General features: G+C 40.5%; 2 protein-coding genes across 2 annotated transcripts in view; both read left to right on the plus strand.

Annotated features, from left to right (window-relative positions):
- Positions 1-1209: 1209 nt before the first annotated feature.
- LOC119729870 (macrophage mannose receptor 1-like) lies at positions 1210-9718 on the plus strand. The gene is made up of 12 exons (XM_038202661.1): positions 1210-1355; positions 2478-2611; positions 3085-3305; positions 3832-3920; positions 4106-4212; positions 5366-5495; positions 6275-6357; positions 6673-6789; positions 8519-8590; positions 8750-8782; positions 8966-9124; positions 9711-9718. Exons 1-12 carry the CDS (start codon positions 1210-1212, stop codon positions 9716-9718), a joined length of 1299 nt encoding a protein of 432 aa, XP_038058589.1.
- An 834-nt stretch (positions 9719-10552) lies between these two features.
- LOC119729509 (macrophage mannose receptor 1-like) overlaps positions 10553-21837 on the plus strand; it is a 39582-nt gene continuing 28297 nt past the window's right edge. Inside the window, exons 1-10 of the mRNA XM_038202099.1 lie at positions 10553-10610; positions 10813-10854; positions 11442-11615; positions 12195-12311; positions 13230-13355; positions 14721-14972; positions 15227-15442; positions 19417-19577; positions 20619-20723; positions 21717-21832. Of these exons, the coding sequence (XP_038058027.1) occupies positions 10553-10610; positions 10813-10854; positions 11442-11615; positions 12195-12311; positions 13230-13355; positions 14721-14972; positions 15227-15442; positions 19417-19577; positions 20619-20723; positions 21717-21832 (1367 nt within the window). The remainder of the gene's footprint in view (positions 10611-10812; positions 10855-11441; positions 11616-12194; positions 12312-13229; positions 13356-14720; positions 14973-15226; positions 15443-19416; positions 19578-20618; positions 20724-21716; positions 21833-21837) is intronic.

The following is a 21837-nucleotide window of genomic DNA, read 5'->3' on the forward strand; positions in this document are numbered from 1 at the left end:
TTCGTAGATAAGCTTGTATTATCCGTACCTGGCACGGCAAGAATGACAAATATATCCGACGTATTGTGTGCTGTGATAGTGACAATGCCAGGTTCCCTTTAGTACTGAAGTTGACTTTTTACCCGACTTGTGTTGACATAAAACTCAACTTTGCCCAGAACTTAAAGTTGCAATTCGTCGTATTATCATACTGGGCGTGTAGGTGACCTCGAAAACGGTCGTTGGTTAGCGCACTAGTGGCTGAGGCTGTAATGAAATAAGTTAGATTCTGCACTGGAGAATCAAAGGTTACTTTTCTCGTTCAGCAAATTATTGACCCCCCAAAAAATATCATTGATTACTCTTTGCTAATGATACATGACGTCAGTGACATATCTTCGAGCTAGATTTAAATACATAACAACATTATTAGCTGCACATGTTTATGAGTAACGTACTTATATTTCTTTTTTCATGATATGAGATTTAAAAAAACCGAGTAACATAGATACGATGTGATGCGGAATGCATGCTTACCGTAACTGTTAATATAACACCTCTACGTTTGAACTTTAAGGGTAATTTTAATAAAGGTTGATTTAAGAAAACGGTCGGATTTTGAGTATCTTAACACCCTTTACAGTCTTTCACAAACACTGAAAAGAAATTAGAAAAGACGGGAAATGATATAGTGACATATTGACCCCACCCCACTTGCAAATCTAACTCAACTAGTCTAGTATACCACAAATGTAATTCTGGGTGCAAACGAGTTGAACTACATTCTCAACATTGTCTTGAATTAAACCAATATTTCCAAATATAATCGGAAATTTCCCATCGTGTTTTCCACTTCAAGTTATTGCCCAAAGTTCTCTGATTTCTGCATTAAATTTAAATTACATCAAAATTAAAACAGAGATATTTGCATTCATATTGGTTGGGGGTACTCCCCACCCCACCCGTCATCCATCAGTGCTGACATGCACACTCACCAAACCCCAACCCTATCGCCAGGGAGGGTGCCTGCCACGCCCTATTTTAGCTGCTCAGATCTTTCACACAGTCGATCCACACGTCTGTATCTTCAATTTTCAAATAAATAAATTGTACAGATATATGGCTTCTGTTTATTGAAGTCCCAGGATTCGTAATGTAGTTTTATTCTAACTTACGACTCTGAAAATACTGTACATTTTTCTTTCATATCTCGAGTAGTTTCTGCCAGTGATGGCGATAGCTGTGGAGTCGGCTGGATACAATATGGCGGTCTTTGTTACCAGATTGTTTCTGGGTCTGCTTCGTGGTCAAATGCACGTCTGGATTGTCACAGCAAAGGAGGAGATTTGGTCGTCATACCCGATCAAGAAACAGCCGTAAGATTCTCGTTAATTCACACACAAGTTGAAGTGCCCCCCCCCCCCAAAAAAAAACACCGCCAAAAAACAAAGTATTTGTGCATATTCATGGTTAAAACAATGTTTTGAACCAAAGGAGAGTAAATTAGTATTATATTATAATTGTTGATGTTTTTATTATTTGATATGTTTTATATGTTTTTTTAAATGATGTAAATCTATGGAATTTGAATTTGTTTTTCCTTCTGTGAAAAAAGTTTGGTTCAGCTACAAATAGTGGGGGCACTTTAAATTCTAAAATAAATGGGGGGGGGGGAGGGAGGTAAAGTTATACATTCTTTTGAACGATTTACAAAATGAATTTTTCGAACCTTGACAGGACTTCCTAAATGAGACGATGGTTGGAGTTGCTGCCCGGCATTGGATTGGCTTGCACTCCCGTAGTGATACTCCTGGCTTTGTATGGGTAGATGAGTCAGTAAATATCTCTCAGTTCTCGTAAGTATGATAGAATATCAATAGATACAAAATTTGACTGGTACATTTTCTGTGGGTTGGGGGGGGGGTGGTTCAAAAATTCCCAATTGCTGGCAATGGAATGAAGAGTGTTCATGTTCTTTTTTTAAATGATAATAACTATGTTAAGACGTTTTACTATTTTACCATCATGTTACTCTTCCCATCAACAGGTGACTGTCAACTATTTATTGATCAATTCAAAATTGTATGCTATCATTGGAGATTATAATTTGATATTTGACATGTTCTTGTATTTGTTGTTTTTTCTTGAAGGAAGCTTGGGGAAACTTTCAGATACTTCTGGAAATAGTAAGATAACCCCAGACCTGGCTACGAAGGTTTTATTAGGGACATTCTGGTCACGAAATACCACCTCCCTTCCAGCAATCCCCACCCATCCACATGGCATTCTCTGCCCTTCCCAGTACACTCCTGACTCAAACACTGCAAAAACTGCAGTGTTAAATTTACACTGTTGGTATCTATATAGGACCATCTGGTGTTAAATTTTACTGGTGTTGTCCTATATAGATACCGAATGGTGTTAAATTAACACTACAGTTTTTGCAGTGTATATGAACAACAATGTAATAATGGCTTTTATACATTGACATTCTGCAGGAACTGGGCTCCAGGTCGGCCAGCCCCTCCGTCTATCTGGGTTGTAGATTGCGTAGCTCTTAATTCCGGATCTAGTCTTTGGTACGATTACGGATGCGGGTCTAGAAATTCCTACATATGTCAACGTGAAATCGGTAAGTCATTCGTGGTGTTGTTATGCGTCAGACTGTTTCATGAGATTACTATTTAGTATGTAGGTCCCAGATCAACTGGAGTATATCCGTTCACCAGTAAACATCTTTCTGTCTGGCTGTTATCCAGGTAGTTCTAAACGGGAGTGATCAGAATCTCATGTGTCTCTTCCTACTCCAATAAGTCAAGAGTAGGTCTATGTGTCTTTCGTTGACGCAATCAAAAATCGAGCTAGTGCTTTCTGCTGTTTAATAAAAGAAAAAGAAAAAAGGAAGTTGTGTTAATTGCCACAATCACTGTAAAGTACCATGTAGGGATAACCGATGTATAAAGTTACGGCAGCAGTCCAACAGCAACAACTTTTTGGGGAGAAAGGGTGGGATATTTTTGGACAACTGTGACACAACTTTTGCCTTAACCTATAGTGAGCACTTCAGGACGAAGATGGAGTTTCATGTTTGCCTCTATATGCCAGGTGTTTTACCAAAGTGTGATGTCGGCAACGGCTGGCGAAGCCACAACAACAAATGCTACAAGAGGTTGAGATATCGGAGAAATTGGCAGGATGCAGAAAGTCTATGTGCTTCATATCCAGGAGGTCACCTGGCCTCAGCCACTAGCCAGGATGATGTGGCATTTATCACCAACATTCAGGCTACGCATGCTACAGACGTATGGATCGGGCTCACTGATGTGGTAGGTTACTAACTTTGCGTGGAGTAATAAGTGTGCAGTATACGTGCCTTTATAGCAACCAGTAGAGATGCAAGAGGATAAACTGACGTTACACGTGTATTATGAATGTCTGTATGTAGAAAGCAAATTAAAAGGCTCACATTGTTTTGCACAGTTTGGTCATAATGAGCAATTTCTCAAAATGTGACCTCACATTCTGGCTACATGCTCTGTCTCTGGCCACGGCTTCGACTGTGACTGCCGGACTCTTATTTTGTAAATGCTTCATCTCCAAACAAATGCAAAGATTCAAGGCTTTCACTATGGATTAGTAAATTATTAGATGTTTTCATTAGCATGAAATAACTTAAAGTCAATAAACTTGATCCTAAAGTGTGAGATGAAACTGATGTTTAGGTATGGTCTGCAGTCTCCATACGTCGGAACAACATACACAGGCTACATTCGCTTTTTTCCTGCCTTTGATGATTGTAAACAAATTAAAGAGAGCACCGTTTATCTCTTTTTTTTCTGAATCCATCCTTAGAATCGCACTGTCGGGAACTACACGTGGTCTGATGGGTCTACCTACACTTCAAGCTACACCAACTGGGATGACAATGAACCGAACAACGCGTAAGAATAACAAACGGACAGATGCCGTTTGCTCCTTGCATGGAGCAAAGGGCAGTTCCTTTTGAAACTCTGACCCACTTTCGGGCTTAATGTTGGCCCTTTTTACAGCGAGTCACTTAAGGGTGCAACCTAAGATTTTGTTGAATTCATTGATGCCAATTGATTTTTACCAATTCTCATTTCAGCTACTTCAATTCTGGTGGCGATTGTGGATCAGTTATGGGCGACGGCCTATGGCGCATCCAGAGATGTCGATGGGACTGGAAGTATCCATTATGTGCAGTATCTGAAGGTTGGTAGCGTGTTTGTATTATGTTTGATTGTCTGCCTATTCTGCTGGAGTCTTCCTGTTTCGTATTGATGATAAAAGTGTGAAAATAAATCATTAAAATGTTCATAATGAGCCACAATTGCAGCACAGTTGGTCGATTGATGACAATTCTTATACCTTTATATTGCTGTTATTCGCCGTGGTCTATTTCATAGACTATATGTAAATACAGGGTGAGTTAAGAAAGCGGAACCCAAACCCCCAAAATTATATTTAAAAGAATATGTAGCACCAACAATAATAATAAGTGAAAAGTCAATTTCATAAGCTACTTTTACACGAAAAAAGGACTGAAATTGGTGGATCCGTTAAAAAAAATTCACTATTTATACAATGACCCTAAAACCTGTCTCGTTCAAAAATGCGATTTTAAAAATCGTTGTCACAATTGTCTTCAAACATCACCAGCGATAAAAAAAATCTCAGTTTAAACGTTAAAAATATTCAACAAAGTCCTTTTGAAGGCCCGTCTTTAAAAAAAAGTATATTATATAAATTATATTGTTTGCCTAACCAGGATTGTTAATACAGATATTGTTTAGGCCTACTATATTGGTGACAGTTGTTGAAACAAGTATTGTTTGTCATTGTCTTTGCTGTTCCAAACAGTCAAAACACACAATAATAACCACTTTTTGCGCGAGACAGGTTTTAGGATAATTGCGTTTAAATGGTGATATTCTTTGAACGGATTGAACAATTACAGTAATATTTTCATCTAAAAGTAGCATATGAAAGTGACTTTTTAGTCATTATTATTTTTGGTGTTACTTATTTATTTTAAATATGAAATAATTTTGTGTTTTGATGTTTGGGTTTCGCTTTTTTTTTTTTACTCACCCTGTAATTAACATTGGTCAGTCTGTGTTGGTTGGTGTAGGAGCTGGCTAGCCCCCCCCCCCCTCCTCGCACAACCATCCCCTTTGATCCGCCCCTGTGTTGCGAACATTGTTTTCTACAGGTAACTGTGCACCGGGGTGGCATGCTGTGAATGGTCACTGTTACCAAGTCAACTCTAACGTACGCAGGTGGCTAGCCCCCCCCCCCCCACCCTCCTCCTCGCACAACCATCCACTTTGATCCGCCCCTGTGTTGCGAACATTGTTTTCTACAGGTACCTGTGCACCGGGGTGGCATGCTGTGAATAGTCACTGTTACCAAGTCAACTCTAACGTACGCAAGACCTGGACGGACGCCAAGCATTACTGCGAGGCCCAGGATGGATATCTGGTGACAATTCAGGAGTAAGTGCTTGCTTTCTCTCTTTAAGAATTATGAGAAATCAAAGCCACAACCTCGCAGTTTTTCAAATTTTCCAAGCCGGTAGTAGTAGTAGTAGTACTACGACTACTGCTGTACTTGACTGTCAACTGGTCGTGGTGACCTCCAACCTTCCCGGTCAAGAGGAAGAGACCGACACTCGTCCAAGTGGGAGGTTAATGCCTAAGGTTCAACTTGACGGCAGCATCAAGGGCAAGACAAGCAGAGGCAGGAGCTTAGAGGCGCCGAAGCTGGTAGCCCCCCCCCCCCCATTGCTTTGCCTTGCCTAGGATATGCCCATCCAATGTCGGATGTAGCCCTCCTCATGATTATTCTAAGTTGACCTGTCTGTTAGCTGAAAGCTGTTAGGTCACCTCTCCATCTTTTTTGCCTGCCGCCTCTTCTTTTTCCTGTCCTTGGTTGCCATTCTGTTAATGTTTGTGTCCATATGTTGTCGTTTCTTCGAGCCAATTGCCAGTCCATCTCCAATTTGACTAGTTGATCTTAATGTGCACATCCTTAATTCCAATTAGCTGTCGAATGACGGTACATCTTACTTTGCCTCAAATGTCTTTGTCTCGCTGTCTCATTATAATTAATTAATCATGCATTTATTTTCTTGTTTCATCCCATGCATTTATTTATAAGTAAAGCAGTCAGCAATTTCTGTCCAAATATTTTTAATTTACATCTGATGCAAAAATTCTGATATACTTCAATTATTTCAATTTTAATATTTATGTTGTTTGTTTTTGTCGTTAAGATCCTTTGAAACAGACCTCATTCAAAGCTTCCTCCCAGATCTGATCGACTCGGGCATCTCAACGCTCTTCATCGGCATTTCAGGTCAGTCTTTATAGTTGAATGGATGTTTCTTTATTTGCATTTAATATTTAGAGTCAGAACCATCAAACAGGAACTGAAAAATTAGTAAATGTAATCCTGTTTTGGATACACTGCAATCGTTTTGAATGTATACTAAGAAAGTACAATAAAAGTGACACATTACGTGCATATCTGTTTTAAATTTCAAGCAATGTAATTTTGCATTTGTTAAAGGAAAATCAAGGTTTTGGTCAAAGTTTGTGCTCAGAATGTCTTTCAGTGAACGTCCCATATCCACGTTTAACGCCCTCGCCTGTTTATTTCTTTAATAAACAGATCAAGAAACAGACGGGGCATTTGAATGGGTCAATGACGGACCCACAACCTACCAAAACTGGGCTCCCTCACAACCAGTCAACACAAACCATACCGACTGTGGATATATCTATACAGGTTTGTACATCACATCACTTCTCACAAAGACTATTTCAGGAACCGATGAGAAACTGAAATGATTCTTGAAATAGCATTTGAACTTTCTTCATTTACTCAATGGATTTTTCAGAAAACAGTGCAACAACCATGGACCGATAGTGAGCAACCAGAACTGCTGTCAAAAAGCTTACCTGGATTAAAGATGGCACTTGTTCTCAGAAAAAACCTTTGAAATTATTCCGTCTGGCTTGCTGTCATTTAGAAGAAATCAAGAAATGTAGGTGATTTCCAACGATCAGTCAATTGACTGATCATTGGAAATAAAGAGTCTATTGACATAAACGCGTTTCGTGATTTAATGTTGCCGGTTTTGCAAAAGTTTTTCACTGTTTTCTCGAAAAAGTGTAATATCCACGGAGCTGGAATTCAAACAGGTAACAGTCTTCTTTGGGTTTGGGGTTGTGGTATTTTCGGAAACAAACAAAGTGCAAGCATGAATTGCAAATGATCTGATTATATGTCTTTAGTAAAAACTTGTTTATTAGGTGTTGCGCCTTGAGCCCAATACCTATTGGTTTTGTAAGACTTTACTGTTTTTATTCTTCTCAGCATATTCTCAGGAAATCCTTTTCCAGAACTGTTTGGAGAAATGGAAACATATATGAACTTCATTTGTCAATACATGAATGCCCAATCCACCGCAGATGGTATTTTTTGCAATTACGTCATCATGACGCCATCATGGGTCACGTGACGTCACTCGAAAGTTTAATAAATTTAATCTTTGAAATTCCATATAAAATCAACCGTGAGAGACCGGAACCTGAAATTTGCGGGAATCGACATGGTTATACATGATCTTCATTTTATGTTGTGCGCGTAAAATCACGTGACCCTTCCTTCCGGTCGAAACCTAATAATTTAAAAGTGGAAAAAGATATGAACTTGCTTTTAACGATTTAAGTGTCTGCCTGGATTGACCTTTCAAAAAAAGTAATGGGTGACGCCATAAAATGGTTGGAGCGCCCTCTAGCGGCAGGTTAAAACGTCAAAAACGCATTTTCACTTGATGTCTGTGGCGAAGTTTGCGGTAATCGTTTCAGAATTAATGTACATGATGACCATAATGCAGACAACACGAAAAAAAAATGATTACGTCATCAGACCGGAAGTTACAATAAAAAGACCTTTAAATCTTTAAAAATTGCTAGAAAATATACCGTGATAGATATAATCAAGATTTGGCTGTATACAGCACAGTAAATATATCTCTGGAGGTTTCTGGTAATGACGTCATAATGACGTCATCAAGTATCGTATTACAAGCAATCAAAGATTTCTAGATTTAATCTTTGAAAATCATGTAAAATCAACCGCTACAGATTTGATTTTGTTTTTTGTGGCAATCGATACAATATTGCAGGGTCTTTATTTTTGGTATTAAGTGCAAAATCACGTGACCCTTCCTTCCGGTCGAAACCGGAAGTGCCTTATTATTTGAAATTGGCAGAAGATGCGAACTTGCTTTCAACGATGTGAGTGTCTGCCTATGCAGTACTGTACAAACATATTACAGGTGACGTAATCAAATGTTAGAGCGCCCTCTAGCGGCAGTTTAAAAAACGTCGAAAACGCATTATCACTTGATGTGTGTGGCAAAGTTTGCGGTAATCCATGGCCCAACACCGTGTGGATGTTCCTACAACCTCTAGTCTTTATATGTATCTTGGTATCAAATTTTTTCCAGGAAATTTGGCTGCACAGTGGCTGGCTGGTGACTGTTTTGAGCTTGGGGCTTACATCTGTGAGATACACGCAGGTAACAGTCATATTCCATTTGCCTCAAGAAGGTCCAACCTCTCTATGCTGTTTTTGTTCTAAAATCAGGTTTGATACTTTTTTTCTTTTTAGCCAAAGTGAACATTTGACACGTTCCTAGTATTTTTGTATAACTCTGAGAACTCTTTTTCTGTTACAGGAGTTTCTGTAAAACCTGTGCCGCCAGAAATGGGTGAGTTATAAAAAAAAAAAACACATTTCAAACTGTTCCTCTTTTTTTACCATTACGAGTTGCAGCTTAAAAAAAATCAACAACTCACTACAACCAACAGCTCACGTACTCAGTGTACTTTATTCACAATTATAAAGATTTCGCAGATCTGCCTAGACATAATTGTTCGTTTATTTTGTTCAGAAACGGGCAAATGTGAGCCTGGTTGGGCACTCCATGGTAACTTCTGTTACGAGTTCAGCTCTGAAGCTAAGACTTGGGATGATGCGAACATTGCCTGTCTCAACAATGCAAGCCAGCTGGCCAGTATACACAGTGACAGGGAACAGTCATTCTTTTCAAGTAAGAATGTAATAATAATCAAAGTATCATTTTGAAAACCGCTGATAAACTTTGGTTTATGTTGCTCTGGGTATTATAGGCCACATCCAAAATGCTCGGCTACGGTTTTTGAATTCTAGATGCTCCGTGATGCAATCTGAGGCATTTCCTGGCCACTTTCCCCTGACTTTTTGAATGAAATGTGCTCGTATTTAGCGAGATGGGGATAGGTCATCAAAGTTGATTTATAACGCGCAAAGATCACATCAAAACTGTAGCTTGACTCTCTTCGAGATTCTTTAGCTTGATCCATGATTTTGAGTCGTCACTAAGAATCTGCTCAATTCGTAACTGCATGTCTGCAAGCGATCACGTGTTTGTGTTTTGCACAGCTATAGGCTTAGCTGTCAACCGCCGCATGTGAAGCGACTTCGCGCGGCACCTCGTGCCGACATGACATAATATGCAATCTTTTGCCATGGGTTTCAGAACTGGATTTAGCTTAGTGAGGTTTTGAGCAGCGGTGTTTCATTATTGGCATTCTCCATTTGTTCTTTTTCCCTCTTCCTTTCCCCTTTATTCTCCATTTGTTTTTTTTAACCGACAGCACCATGATTTTGCCGACAAACTGACTAATGGGGGCACTCCCTATTAGTCAGTTTTGTCAAAGGAAGGGGAAAGGAAGAGGGAAGAAGAAAAGTAAATTAGACATGGTCTCGCTGACTAGGGCCCAGTTTCATGAACTACCAAGCAAAAAATATCGCGGAGCTAATTTTTGTACTAAGCATAAGTTACTGATAATACTAATGGCACAGAAACATCAGTGGGATTCACGTACAAGTCTGATTTTATTTCAGCTCGAATTGACGTCATTCAAAGCTCTGTTTGGATTGGACTTAATGACAGAGTGGTGGAAGGAAACTTCACCTGGACAGATGGAACGCCTGTAAGTCCTTGCACTCCTATTTGTTTTAGTCTATTTTGTGCCAAGATGACTACATGTATAGAGGTTTTTTTTCCTTACACTTTGGCAAGATGTAAGGTTGTGGGCTTGCCAATGCCCCCTGTGTGTCCCCCACCCCTTTTAAAACATTTAGAAGTAAGGAACCGTTATAGAACCCAAGATCTAACCCAAACTCTTTATACCGTCAATCTTTAAAACTCAATTCCATATAGGCCATAACACTCTGGGGTGGTGTGCATATATAACTCATCAAAATTGACACTTCAAAAATGCACCTCTTTTTGTGTGTGTGTGTGTGTCTTTTGTTTTCAAGTATTGAGTAATCGTTACGTGAGTATTACCCTCAGCGTGCATGGGGAAATATCGCAAAACTTCCAACATTTTGCATTTCTCTTTCATGACAGTTTGATTACCAGAACTGGAGGTCAGGGACCGGCGGTTGGTTAAGGGATTGCGTGATGGTGTTGGCAGAGCAAGATCTTGGAATGTGGACGCCTGTAGTCTGTGGACAGAATCACAGATATGTCTGCAAGAAGCCGAAGAGTAAGAAAATGTCGGCTGAAACAAAATTCAAGATTCAAATTGAACATGCTTTAGACAGTTTTGGATACAGCATGAAATTACACTCCTTATATCATGGACATACCAACATTCCGTTTCTTTAGCTCACACATGCAGTTTTTGTACTACGACAACTCAATGACTAAATGAGTACTTAACTTGATCTTTTGTTTTCATCATACAGTTGATGATGGAACTGTCCACACACCTGCTCCTCCACCAACTCGTAAGTAGGAGTAAAACACTAAGATCTCTTAAATGCAGTCCGAGGAATTAGAAGATGAAAGTCAATTATTTTGAAGTCTACTTGAATCCACTTCAGTAGTTCACTCTTCATTCACTGGAAGACAACAGCGGAATTGTTAAATGAAATTTTCTCAAAAGTTAATTTTACCACTTCGATTTTGCAGGTGGTCTATAAAAATAAACCATAATGTCGGTTCTATTGTTTTAGTGAAGTTCTGCATGTAGCACTTTTAAAATCTAGGATATGAAAGCCCAATTCATAAGCTTTCTTTTAGTACAAAAACCATTCAAATCACTCATGTACTTTTCAAGTTCCGGAATTTTAAACTTAATCAACGTTTAAAAGTTCTGACTCACCCTGTATTTCCGTCACTGAACTCAGAACCCCGTTGTTACAAGCCGTTAGAAACCTCTTGCACAGCAGAATCCATACATTTAAATATCTGAATTCTTAAAAAAAAGGCCGACTTCATACTCATGTTTTCATGACGGCCACTTTTAATGGGTAATTCATTTACAGCATACTGATCATAATTACGAACCAAAATTTGATTTTCTTGGATGCAGCTGGCTTTGAGTCGCGTTGCGGCTGGGGTTGGGAGTATGACGTCGCCTCTGAAACATGCTATACCTTCAGGCCAGACAGCTCCGAAAACTGGCAGGACGCCCTCTATCAGTGCCGTGTGGAGGGCGGGGATCTTATCAGCATCACGGGACTGGAGGACCAGCAGTTTATAAACAGTGAGGGCAGTGTTGTAATCTAGACCGATCACAAGTCTGGCCACAAGTCACTATAGTATTGTTGATGTACCCTGACGTGGTGCAGGCCCTATTAACGTGGCGCACTTTAAGTTTTCGGCTCCAGCGCCTTGCTAGAGCAAACGTTTTACCTAAAATTTCACACTAAATGATATTCCATCGAGCTATAAACATACCCGTTCATAAATCGGGAGTTTATCAAAGTTAGCAGAGACGTTTATTTTGGCGTGCTTATCCGATTTCATTTCGAAGTGCACGGTGAACCCTTTGAAAATGAGCCAAAAATTAAAAAACAAAATTTTCTGAAAAACTTCTGCTTGGGAATGTATTAGACTGAGCCTAATAATGATTAATCAGAATTTATCAACTTTAAAGACATTCATAAAATGTTAACTTGGATTTTTCCGAGACACTGAGCCAATTTTTGTGCCAAATTTCCGGACACAACCTTTTTTGACAATTTCATATGTTATTACATCATATTTCAACTCTGGATTTCAGCCATCGGTATTCGCTTGCAGTCCAATATTCCTTCCTTATTTTGGAGCTTTTCTCTTTCAGGTCGTCTTCAGTTTTCAGGAGCTTTATATACCTGGATGGGTTGTAATGACCTAGGGAGGGAAGGCGGATGGGAGTGGAGTGATACATCACCATTTGCGTTCGTCAATTGGGATTCAGGTACAGATGCTTCACGGTTTATCCATTATCGGTGATTCATAAATCATACCTAAGACAGTTTACCCATTGCTATTGGTCGAGAGCCAGTCGCGTGACCGGTTTTAAACGGATGATAAAGACCGGCTGGCACTTTTGCAGCGTCACATGAAACTTGGACCCCTATGAAATCCGGTGCCTTTTACCCGTTTTATTGATTGAACGTTCACAATCCTCACAACTAGGCATGTGCAATACTACCAGTGAATCAGTATTTCGTAGTCCTAAATTCACACTACACGGCACAACTGCGTTATGAGCAACATCGGCTAGGGTAATATAAGCATCCAGACTCCAACCGGTCTTAAACATAGTGTTTAAAACCGGTCAAGCACACGTTTACTCCCTTATTATGAATATAATGGAACTTGACTTTTGACACATAATTTGTGGTAAATACTTGGCGCAGTCACAAATTTATGAGTTGTGTATAGTAACATTCACGCTGAGAACTTATTTGAGTTTTGATTAATTGTTTTTATCCCAGTACTGCATGTTTAATAGTAAGCAGGTGCAGTTGTATATTGCAAAGTGCAATTTTCTAATAACCACGGTACTCATTACAAAGTAATGTCTTTGGTTGGGTTTCCAGCCAGTATATGGCATTTGTACATCTGGTGCCCTGTGTCCAATTTGTCTCCGTTGACTGACTGGCTATGGAGTTTGATTTTAGTGCATTGTATGCACTTTCAGTATTATTAGTGTTTTAATGTCTTAGTTGCTGTGCTACACCACCTCTTGACTTCCCAGCAACCTCTTTAGAGTGAAAATATATCTCACGGAAATTTCTCAGGAAATATCAGGGACAATCTTCTGTTTTCACGAGGTGTTTGAAACTGTGGGTTTGTAGGACTCTGTATACCATCTGTTTTCCTGTTCCAGGTGAGCCGAGTAACGGGATGTGGAACTCGCCCCTTGGCCAGCATTGCTGTACCTTCATCAGTCTGTACGGTACCTGGGCAGACCGTGAATGCGAGCGGGCATTGGGCTACAGCTGTAAAAGAAACGGTAAGAAGAACACCCCTCTGTTCTGACATTGGGACGAGGGGACTATGCCTCCAAGGGCTTGAATCCAGGAGGGGGGGGGGGATGGGTGTATATCCCCCCCCCACTTTTTGACCGGGGGGATGGGCTATTGAATCATCTCCACTACACTTTTTCGTGATGAGAAGAAAAAATGCTGATTTCGAGGTACTTTTCGAACATCCTAATAACAAAAAATGTATTCAATAGCACTGAAAAGTGAAGAAACAAAGTACAACAGCTTGTAAAATGCGCCGTTTTGATGTAAGCGGGAGTATACATATTGATATGCATCTATATCCTGAAGAGCGCCCCCTAGTGTAATGTGGTGTCCGCCCCCACCCCCCCCCCCTTTTCGAATTTCCACGGCTGAGCAGTTTTTGTATTTTGGTCCCCCCCCCCACTCGCTGGTACAGATTTACGCCACTGGTCGCCCCTCACTCCGCCCCATAAGAGACCACACATATAAAAGCATGTAAAAGCATTATGTCACCACGTCTCAGGGAAATTGAGATTTCCTTTTTTTTACAAGAAGTATATGCCTTCACCTCAGGCTTATAATCGAAATAATCCAGTGGAGTGCATGTTTGAACATACGACCATCCGAACACCATCTCAGAACCTCAGCTATCCAGCCTTATCCTCCAACTTTTATAGGGGAGTGTGGCCTTGTGGCTATCCGGTTTATAATGACTCATGATCAAAAGATCAGGGGTTCGAATCCAGCTGCTGGTCTTATGTTGTGTCCTTGGGCAAGCCACTTCACCCACATTTGACTCTTTCCGCCAAGGGATATGAATGGCTATTGGGTGTAGCCTGCGATGCACTGGCATCCCATCCAGGGAAATAGGGAAAACAAACATGCTCAGTAGTTTCGTGCCACCGAAACCGGAGATAAAATAATGCCGTCTTGGTGGGCTATTTGTGCTTGGGACAGATTTTAATAACTTTAATACTGTATTTTTACCAGTGCAAAAGTCACTAATCAGAGGCAATAAATTATATATCTTACCTGTATCTGCATGTAAAAGCATTCAACCTGTGTTTCATTCTATCCTAACGTCACAATTCTAGCAAAGCATGCTGCAAAGGGTCGTAATGGCTGCCAAGATCCTTCAAGGATTATGTTTTTCTTACAGATGGCACATTGTAATGTTAAACACACCATACTTATTGGGTGCATGTACTTATCATTCTATCCTAACGTCACAATTCTAGCAAAGCATGCTGCAAAGGGTCGTAATGGCTGCCAAGATCCTTCAAGGATTATGTTTTTCTTACAGATGGCACATTGTAATGTTAAACACACCATACTTATTGGGTGCATGTACTTATTTTTGCTATTCACAGCATACATCTTCAAGTACTTTGTCACATCAACCCAACGCAAGCTCCCCGACCACAGCGACGTGACCCGATTCCGCTACAACGTCTGGCCCGTAGACTGTGCGAATCTGTGCATGAATGCGAACTCATTCACGTGTCGATCCTTCGACTACCGGCGTGAAGATCGAGCCTGCTACCTGAGCTCCGACGATGCCGCCTCGGCAGGGGGGCTTGTCACCACGTACGAAGGGAATCACTATGACTACTACGAGAGAGGTGAGTTCAGATCAAATGAAAGAAAGAAATGTTTTGTTAAGATCAAGGTTTCAAAATGTCCGAGAACTAGTTTCATTTGTTTAGTTAATAATGATCCTGACTAAAAACAAAGGTTTTGATTCATTACCCGTTCCACCCGTTAAATCCAGTCACTCAGTCAAGTTTGACAGCAAATGAAAACAACCAATGAGAAGCAAGATGTAAATAAAGTCCATATTCCTTGCTTTTCAAACGTGATTACTTTTCTCCTCCAGATTGGACGGTCTTAGTCCCAACCGCACCTCCTCCATTACCGAGCAGCTACAACTGTCCAACCAACTGGCGCGGCTACGATGGTTACTGCTATACTTTCAACACCACCCAGAAGAACTTCCAGGAGGCTCAGTCCGCCTGTCGAGACATGGGAGCAGAGTTAGTCAGCATCAGGGACAGGAACACCAACAACTTTATACGAGCATACCTGCACGAGGGTAATAATTCATTATTCCCCCGTCCATCTGTTTTGACACGGGATATATAGGTTAAAGGTTTTTCCGGCCTCTCTCTAAATTCCAAAGAGTGAAAATTCACTCAATTCGAGTGAAGATTCACTCCCGCAGTCGGAAACTAGGGACTAGACGTTTTAGAGTGAAATTTCTTCAATCGTAAAGATCGAGTTTTCACTCGAGTTTCGTCTGAGGTGGTTCTTTTTTCAGACTATTTCAATCAATCATGAGAGTGATTTTCACTCTAAAACGTCTAGTCCCTAATTTCACTTTTTGGAATTTAGAGATTATTTTAAAATGTTTATCATTAGAATGATCTGTTTCTAATATTCACATTCGCCCATCAGCATCGAATTGGTGCCCTTGAATGTTTAAATTTCGTCTGTTGTCAGACAATTTCAAATTCAGTTTAAGCTAATTCAAACAACAAGCACACGTTATCGTCCCTGAGTATTCGGTTTTGTCTCGTCTACACCGAACCTTGTTATTCAGAAATCTAATTGATTTATTTTAAGAGACGAATTTGATCTCTGAATGCCGCCATTCGGCAACAGCTGAGACGAATTTGATTTTTTGTGAACATTCTTCAATATATAGTAATTCGCAAAATAGGAAAAACGAAAGGAAAACAAAGCCCCTCACCCTGAAAACTGGAAATACAAAATTTGAAAACAAAATCTTGTAAACAAATTTCGATGATGAATACAGACGACCCTCCAAAAGCGTGGAACACAACAGGCGACAGGGGCATATCGATGAATTTTCGCGGGGGGGGGGGGGGGGGGGTTCAGCAAAAAAAAATCTGAAATGTACACAGGTATTTTTTGGCCTCCAACCAAAGGGGGGGGGGGGGGGGGGCCTCGCACCATACTTTCAAAGGGGCGCTGTTCAAATTCGACGATTATTAACACTAGTGTACAAATCTTTCCCTGACCAAGCCGTCTCTGTCCGTATTTTGTGCACAGGCGGACGTACATGTAATTACCAGTATAGATTGTTTTGGGGTGTCGGACGGGGGGCGGGAGGGGTTTGCATTCATTTCAAGTAATTTTTATGACAAAAAATATATTGACTGAGCTGGGGGGGGGGGGTTCCACCTCCTGGTTCCGCGAAGCAAATTGGAGCCGGCGAAATCGGCCTGTGGGAAAAAGCGTGTCTCTATGGGTGCAAAAACTGCCATAGATCCCCGTGATCAATGCCCTCCACTTCAGAAAGTCAGGAGAAATATATACTCAAAATTTACTCTCCAAGGTGTTCGAGACACATATCAAAATTGAAGTTTATTTTATCATCTTTCTCAGTGTCTTTTCAATTGTTGAGTGAGGGTAATCTGATGACTTTTGGGAGAAATCGGAATATAATCACCTTTAATAGTCCTGAAGCCCATCACCATTTTGAAAACGGGCGCTTTTAGGGTCCCAATTTCATCCAAAAAAATACAAGCTCAAATTCCAGTGCACGGCTTCCACTCATAGTTTATAGGAACCCTCAAGTTCGTGGCCCACAATACGCTCAAATAATGAAGAATTTGAGGGCATGCAAATCCTGATTTGGCCGGCATAGGCAATCTCGGACCGATTTACTGGAGTGCGCCCTTTAAACAGCTGCAGCTATACATCTTTATATATAGGTCATGAAAGTTACCCAGAATGCCATTCCCCTCCTTCACAAGATTCTTGTGAAGCTCACATGCCCTTCCCGGCCCATCGCCCTAGGCCCTGTTTGCAGGGCGGGGGTTACGAGTGAAGCGCTATCATACATAAAAAAAAAAATGAAGATCACGTCATGAACAGCGCCTCGTGTACATTTTAGGTTTTTTTGTACTTAAGAATTAAGGATGAGAACGTACTGTTCAAATTTTTTTCAGGAAAATAATGTCTGTTTACAGGCTGATGCAGGACTGTTGGGAACAGCGAACGGAATAGAGGTGGAATTTTCAGCGTTAACAAACAAACCGTAAAACAAATTATCGTTTCCTTTTTTTAAGAACGCACCTGATGCCTGTTTCAATAAAGCCTACGTAATAATAGCAATCAGTGTTTCGTAACCATAAGCATGTTTACCGCACGTACTGACCTACGACTATACGAGGGTGCCGTAGGCCTATACAATTTTCAAACAAATGAAAACAATTGGCGCATAATTGCCTGACAAAGACATATCGACTTCCGTTCGTCCATGTGGAGCCAAAACAGATGTACACAGCAATGTTCCACGTTTCTCAGCCTTTATAAGACAAATTGTTTTGAGGTGATTTCCACGGAAGCCTGATGGCCGAGTGGTTAGATCCGTCGTCCACGAATCGCGGAGCCCGGGATCGAATCTCGTCAGTGTCGTTTTGCTTTTCAACGCACGTATTCTATTCATTCATTATAAGATGTTTTATTTACCGTCGTGAATCACCAACTGTACCTTACTTAATCGGTAAGCACTGCGGCTGGTACTGTCCGTGAGTTCCAGGTTGGCGCCTTCGTACAGGTTCAGGGCATGTGGTCCACTCGGAGGATCAGGGCTTAGGGTGCCGCCCTGTTCCTCCCTTAGCTCTTTGCTTTTACATGGTGACTGGCCCTCCGGGGTTATATGGATGGACAGGGAAGGAAGTGTGTATTGGCCGGGACACCCGAGAGCCCAGAAGAGAACTAAGGGGCGGGCTGGGGCATTGTTATGGCTCAGACCGACCCCTGAATGCTTGGCTAGCACATAACTTTTTGATTTTTTTTGTATCCTCTGTTTTTTCAACTTTCAGTGGTTTAGTTTAATATTTTCATCTGCTCGGCAGGTCTACGGTTGTATTAAAAACTAAATCAAGGTCTATGTCATAAATCAGTTAATATTTAATAATTGACTATAATCAAAACGAAGTTTCGTTCGATCACTTTGACTATACCGTTATTAATGGGGCAATTTCCAACTGACGTAAGAAACGCAATATTATACCGGGAAAAAATAAAGATGTAAATCGTAATATTCCATCTTTCAAATAATGTTTCTTTAATATTTCCGACCCCATGACAAAAGAGGATGACCAAACTTTGTAATCGAATGGTAAATAACTGGGTTTTGTTAAAAGCGTGTGTAATTTTTCTCGGACAAAATTGAATGTCAAGTTGGTGAACTTGAATGGAAAATGTTTTAAATGGCCGGAAAACCTATTCTTATTTTTTTAATATAATCAAGAACATAATCAAGTACCCTTAATGTTTTCCCTCCCAAAAACCTGATCTAAATTCTCCATGTTTGAAAGAAGTGAAAAAACTTGAATTGTAAAACGTGTTGGGTTGAGAGATTAGAAACATTATTTGCTTTTATAAATACGAAATGTATTGTACAGGGTTTAAAAAAAAGAAAACCGAGCTTCTTTTTTTGATTTCTCGGGTATGACTAATCAGGCGCGGATCCAGAGGGGGGGGGGGTTAAAAAAAAATAATACAAAATTTAAAAATAAAAAAAAAATTAAATAAATAAAAAAAATTACAAAAAAAAAAGTCGAACCCCCCTGCTGTGACACCCCAAACAATATTTTATACTGGTATAATGTCCGCCTGTTCAAAATACAGTACACCATTCTGTAATGTAGTGTTAATAATCGTCGAATTTGAAAGTGCCCCCTATTGAAATATGGTACCAGCCCCCCCCCCCCCAAGTTTTTGATTTTACGGAGGCCAAGTTTCCGGAGAAAAAAAAGGTGTGTACATTTTCAGATTTTTTGGCTGATGAGAACCCACCCCCCCCCCCCCCCCCCCCCCCCCCGTCCTGCGAACATTCCTGGATCCGCCCCTGCTAATTATTTTGGAAAATGGTAACCACCCTCTTTTACACAACCATGTCTTCTTTTTCTTGACACCAGGAACTCCATTTTACCGTCACAGATGACTGAGCACCAAGTGATGTAACTGACATGCCAAAAATATAGATAACGGACATTTTTGCCTGAATCTTTTTGTTCTGTTTTCAAACAGAAGCACCTTCGGAAAATCGTTTGTGGATCGGCCTGACGGACCAGGCTAGGGAGGGACTGTTCGCGTGGTCTGACGGCGAGCCAGTTACCTTCACTCACTGGAGCTCAGGCCAGCCGGATAATGTAGACGACGAAGGCTGCACTGCCATGAACATTGACTCTGTGAGTATAGACTCCTTGCACAAGCACTCCCTCAACGGTTATAAGGGGAGAGTTTCGGGAGACCACCGAGAGGGATATTTGAAAGCATTGGTCTAGAAGCGCCTGATGCGAAGATGTAACGGGTTTGGATTGAGAACAGAATTAATTGCTTACTTCGCGCCACATGTGAACGGATCCAGGGGGAGGGGACGGGGGCCGTAACCCCCCCCCCCAAAAAAAAAACCCACACACGTGAACGATTTATAACATGCATGCGGTGTGTCTGAAGCTTCCAAGTGGTTTTCTAAGGTGGTAAAAAAGGCGGATCGGGAGGGGGGGGACGGGGGCCGTAACCCCCCCCCCCAAGAAAAAACACCCACACGTGAACGATTTATTACATGCATGCGGTGTGTCTTCCAATTGGTTTTTAAGGTGGGCGGATCCAGGGGGGGGGGGGACGGGGAGCCGTAACCCCCCCCCCCCAAAAAAAAACCCCGAAAAAACGAACCCAAATGTTCTTTTAAGTGACGTTGCAATAAAGAGAGCCACTGCGAACACCACCATCTTTTCCTCAAAAACAAATTTACTAAGTGGTCAGAAATTGTCTCAGATCGCATCACAGAGCATCTAGAATCAACATTTTGTTTCGGGGTCCTCAAGCGGGCTCCGAAACTTTTTACTACAATAATGTTTTGACCCACTTTTTGGGAGGCCCAAAATTGTGTCCCCCCCCCCCTCAAATTGTGTTCCGGATCCACCCTTGGATGGTAATTTCCTTTACATTGCACTGGTATATACTGCAAACAACATTTTTCTTTATTTACCTGCAGCATTTAGGCTGTTTAGCTGGAGATATTTCAAATGCTAAAATTACAATACCACAACAAAAATGATAATTGATCGACAGTTTCATTTACTTCATGTTTTGGTGTTTTTGGTAAAAATTTCTCTGAGACTTTCTTAACTTATAGTGTCATCACCATTTTAACGTGTGAATTGATGGCGATGTCTCTAGAAGGTACGACACAAGATGAAATGATTCGTTGTATCTTCTCATTGCAGGGATACTGGAATGATTATGTCTGTTGGGAGAACTATTTGAGTTCCCTGTGCAGGAAGCCGATGGACGTGGCTCCGCCCCCTCCGGTTAATACGTCATGCCCAAGTGTAAGTACCTTGGCCTCATCGGTTATGTAATGCTGTCTGGTTGTAATATGTCTACTATCATGTTCATTTCAGTCTCAAAAAAAAAATAAGAGCAGAAAAATACCTGCAGGTTTCATTTTTGAACTTGTTGATCTGTTTTAAGCCAATTGGTGATGGAAACCCAAAATAGTGTCTACTATTTGTTTAAAAGAATCGTTTCTGCATGTAACGCTTTCCACCTTTAGGGTACGAAAGTTCAATTAATAAGCCATCTTTTAGTGCACAAAATAATTCTAAATGCTAATGTACTTTTCCAGTTAAGGAATTTTAAACACAACTACCGTTTTTGACCTTGTTCACGGATCACATGATATTTCAATATAAAAGGAAACCATGTAGTATTCTGAAAATGATATCAGAATAATTCCAAAAAGGGTAGCCAGGTAGAAGGCAGAGCGTAACTACAAGTTCTTAACATTATTAAGCATGTTATTATAACGCTGGAAGCAGCGATTTTTAAGTAAATGATATGATAAGTTCCATTTATCATGGTTATGATAGTGTTCAGATTTTTTTTGGATATGTGAATAGTTTTATATTTTGCTGAAATATCCATTACCCCTAATGTGATCCGTGAACAAAGTTAAAAAAAATGTGTTTGTGTCTAAAATTCCATTTCTGCAAAAGTACATGAGTGATTTAAATGATTTTTTTAACTTAAAGAAAGCTTATTAATTTGGGCTTTCATATCCTAGATTTTGAAAGTGCTACATGCAGAACTTTATTAAAACAATGGTCCTGACATTTGGGTTTCGTTTTTTTTTACTCACCCAGTATATATATATTTTTTCCCAGATCCAACTATCACAGAGTACTATGTGAAACTTCTTTAAAAACAATTGGGATTGACATTTGGGTTTCCTTTTTTTACTCACCCTGTATACGCAACATTGCATGCAGTACATTTATTTATCATCAATTCAGTTACACTTTGAATAAACTGGTATCCTGCAGAATTGGGTAGCATGGATGGGTAGCTGTTACACTGCCTATCAGACCAAAACTGATTGGGTGGATGCTGGGAACCGGTGTGCTTCCAGAGGCGCTCAACTTGTCGTCATAGAAGATGGGTAGG

This window comes from Patiria miniata, unplaced genomic scaffold (assembly GCF_015706575.1).
Source record: "Patiria miniata isolate m_02_andy unplaced genomic scaffold, ASM1570657v1 HiC_scaffold_21, whole genome shotgun sequence".
Classification (NCBI taxonomy): domain Eukaryota; kingdom Metazoa; phylum Echinodermata; class Asteroidea; order Valvatida; family Asterinidae; genus Patiria; species Patiria miniata.

Bases quoted from the DNA above. Each gene is read 5' to 3' on its own strand.
- LOC119729870 (XM_038202661.1), top strand. From the start codon at position 1,210: ATGGCGATAGCTGTGGAGTCGGCTGGATACAATATGGCGGTCTTTGTT. The intron at 6,358-6,672 runs GTCAGTCTTTAT...TTTAATAAACAG, and splicing joins GCTCTTCATCGGCATTTCAG to ATCAAGAAACAGACGGGGCA. The intron at 8,783-8,965 runs GTGAGTTATAAA...TATTTTGTTCAG, and splicing joins ACCTGTGCCGCCAGAAATGG to AAACGGGCAAATGTGAGCCT.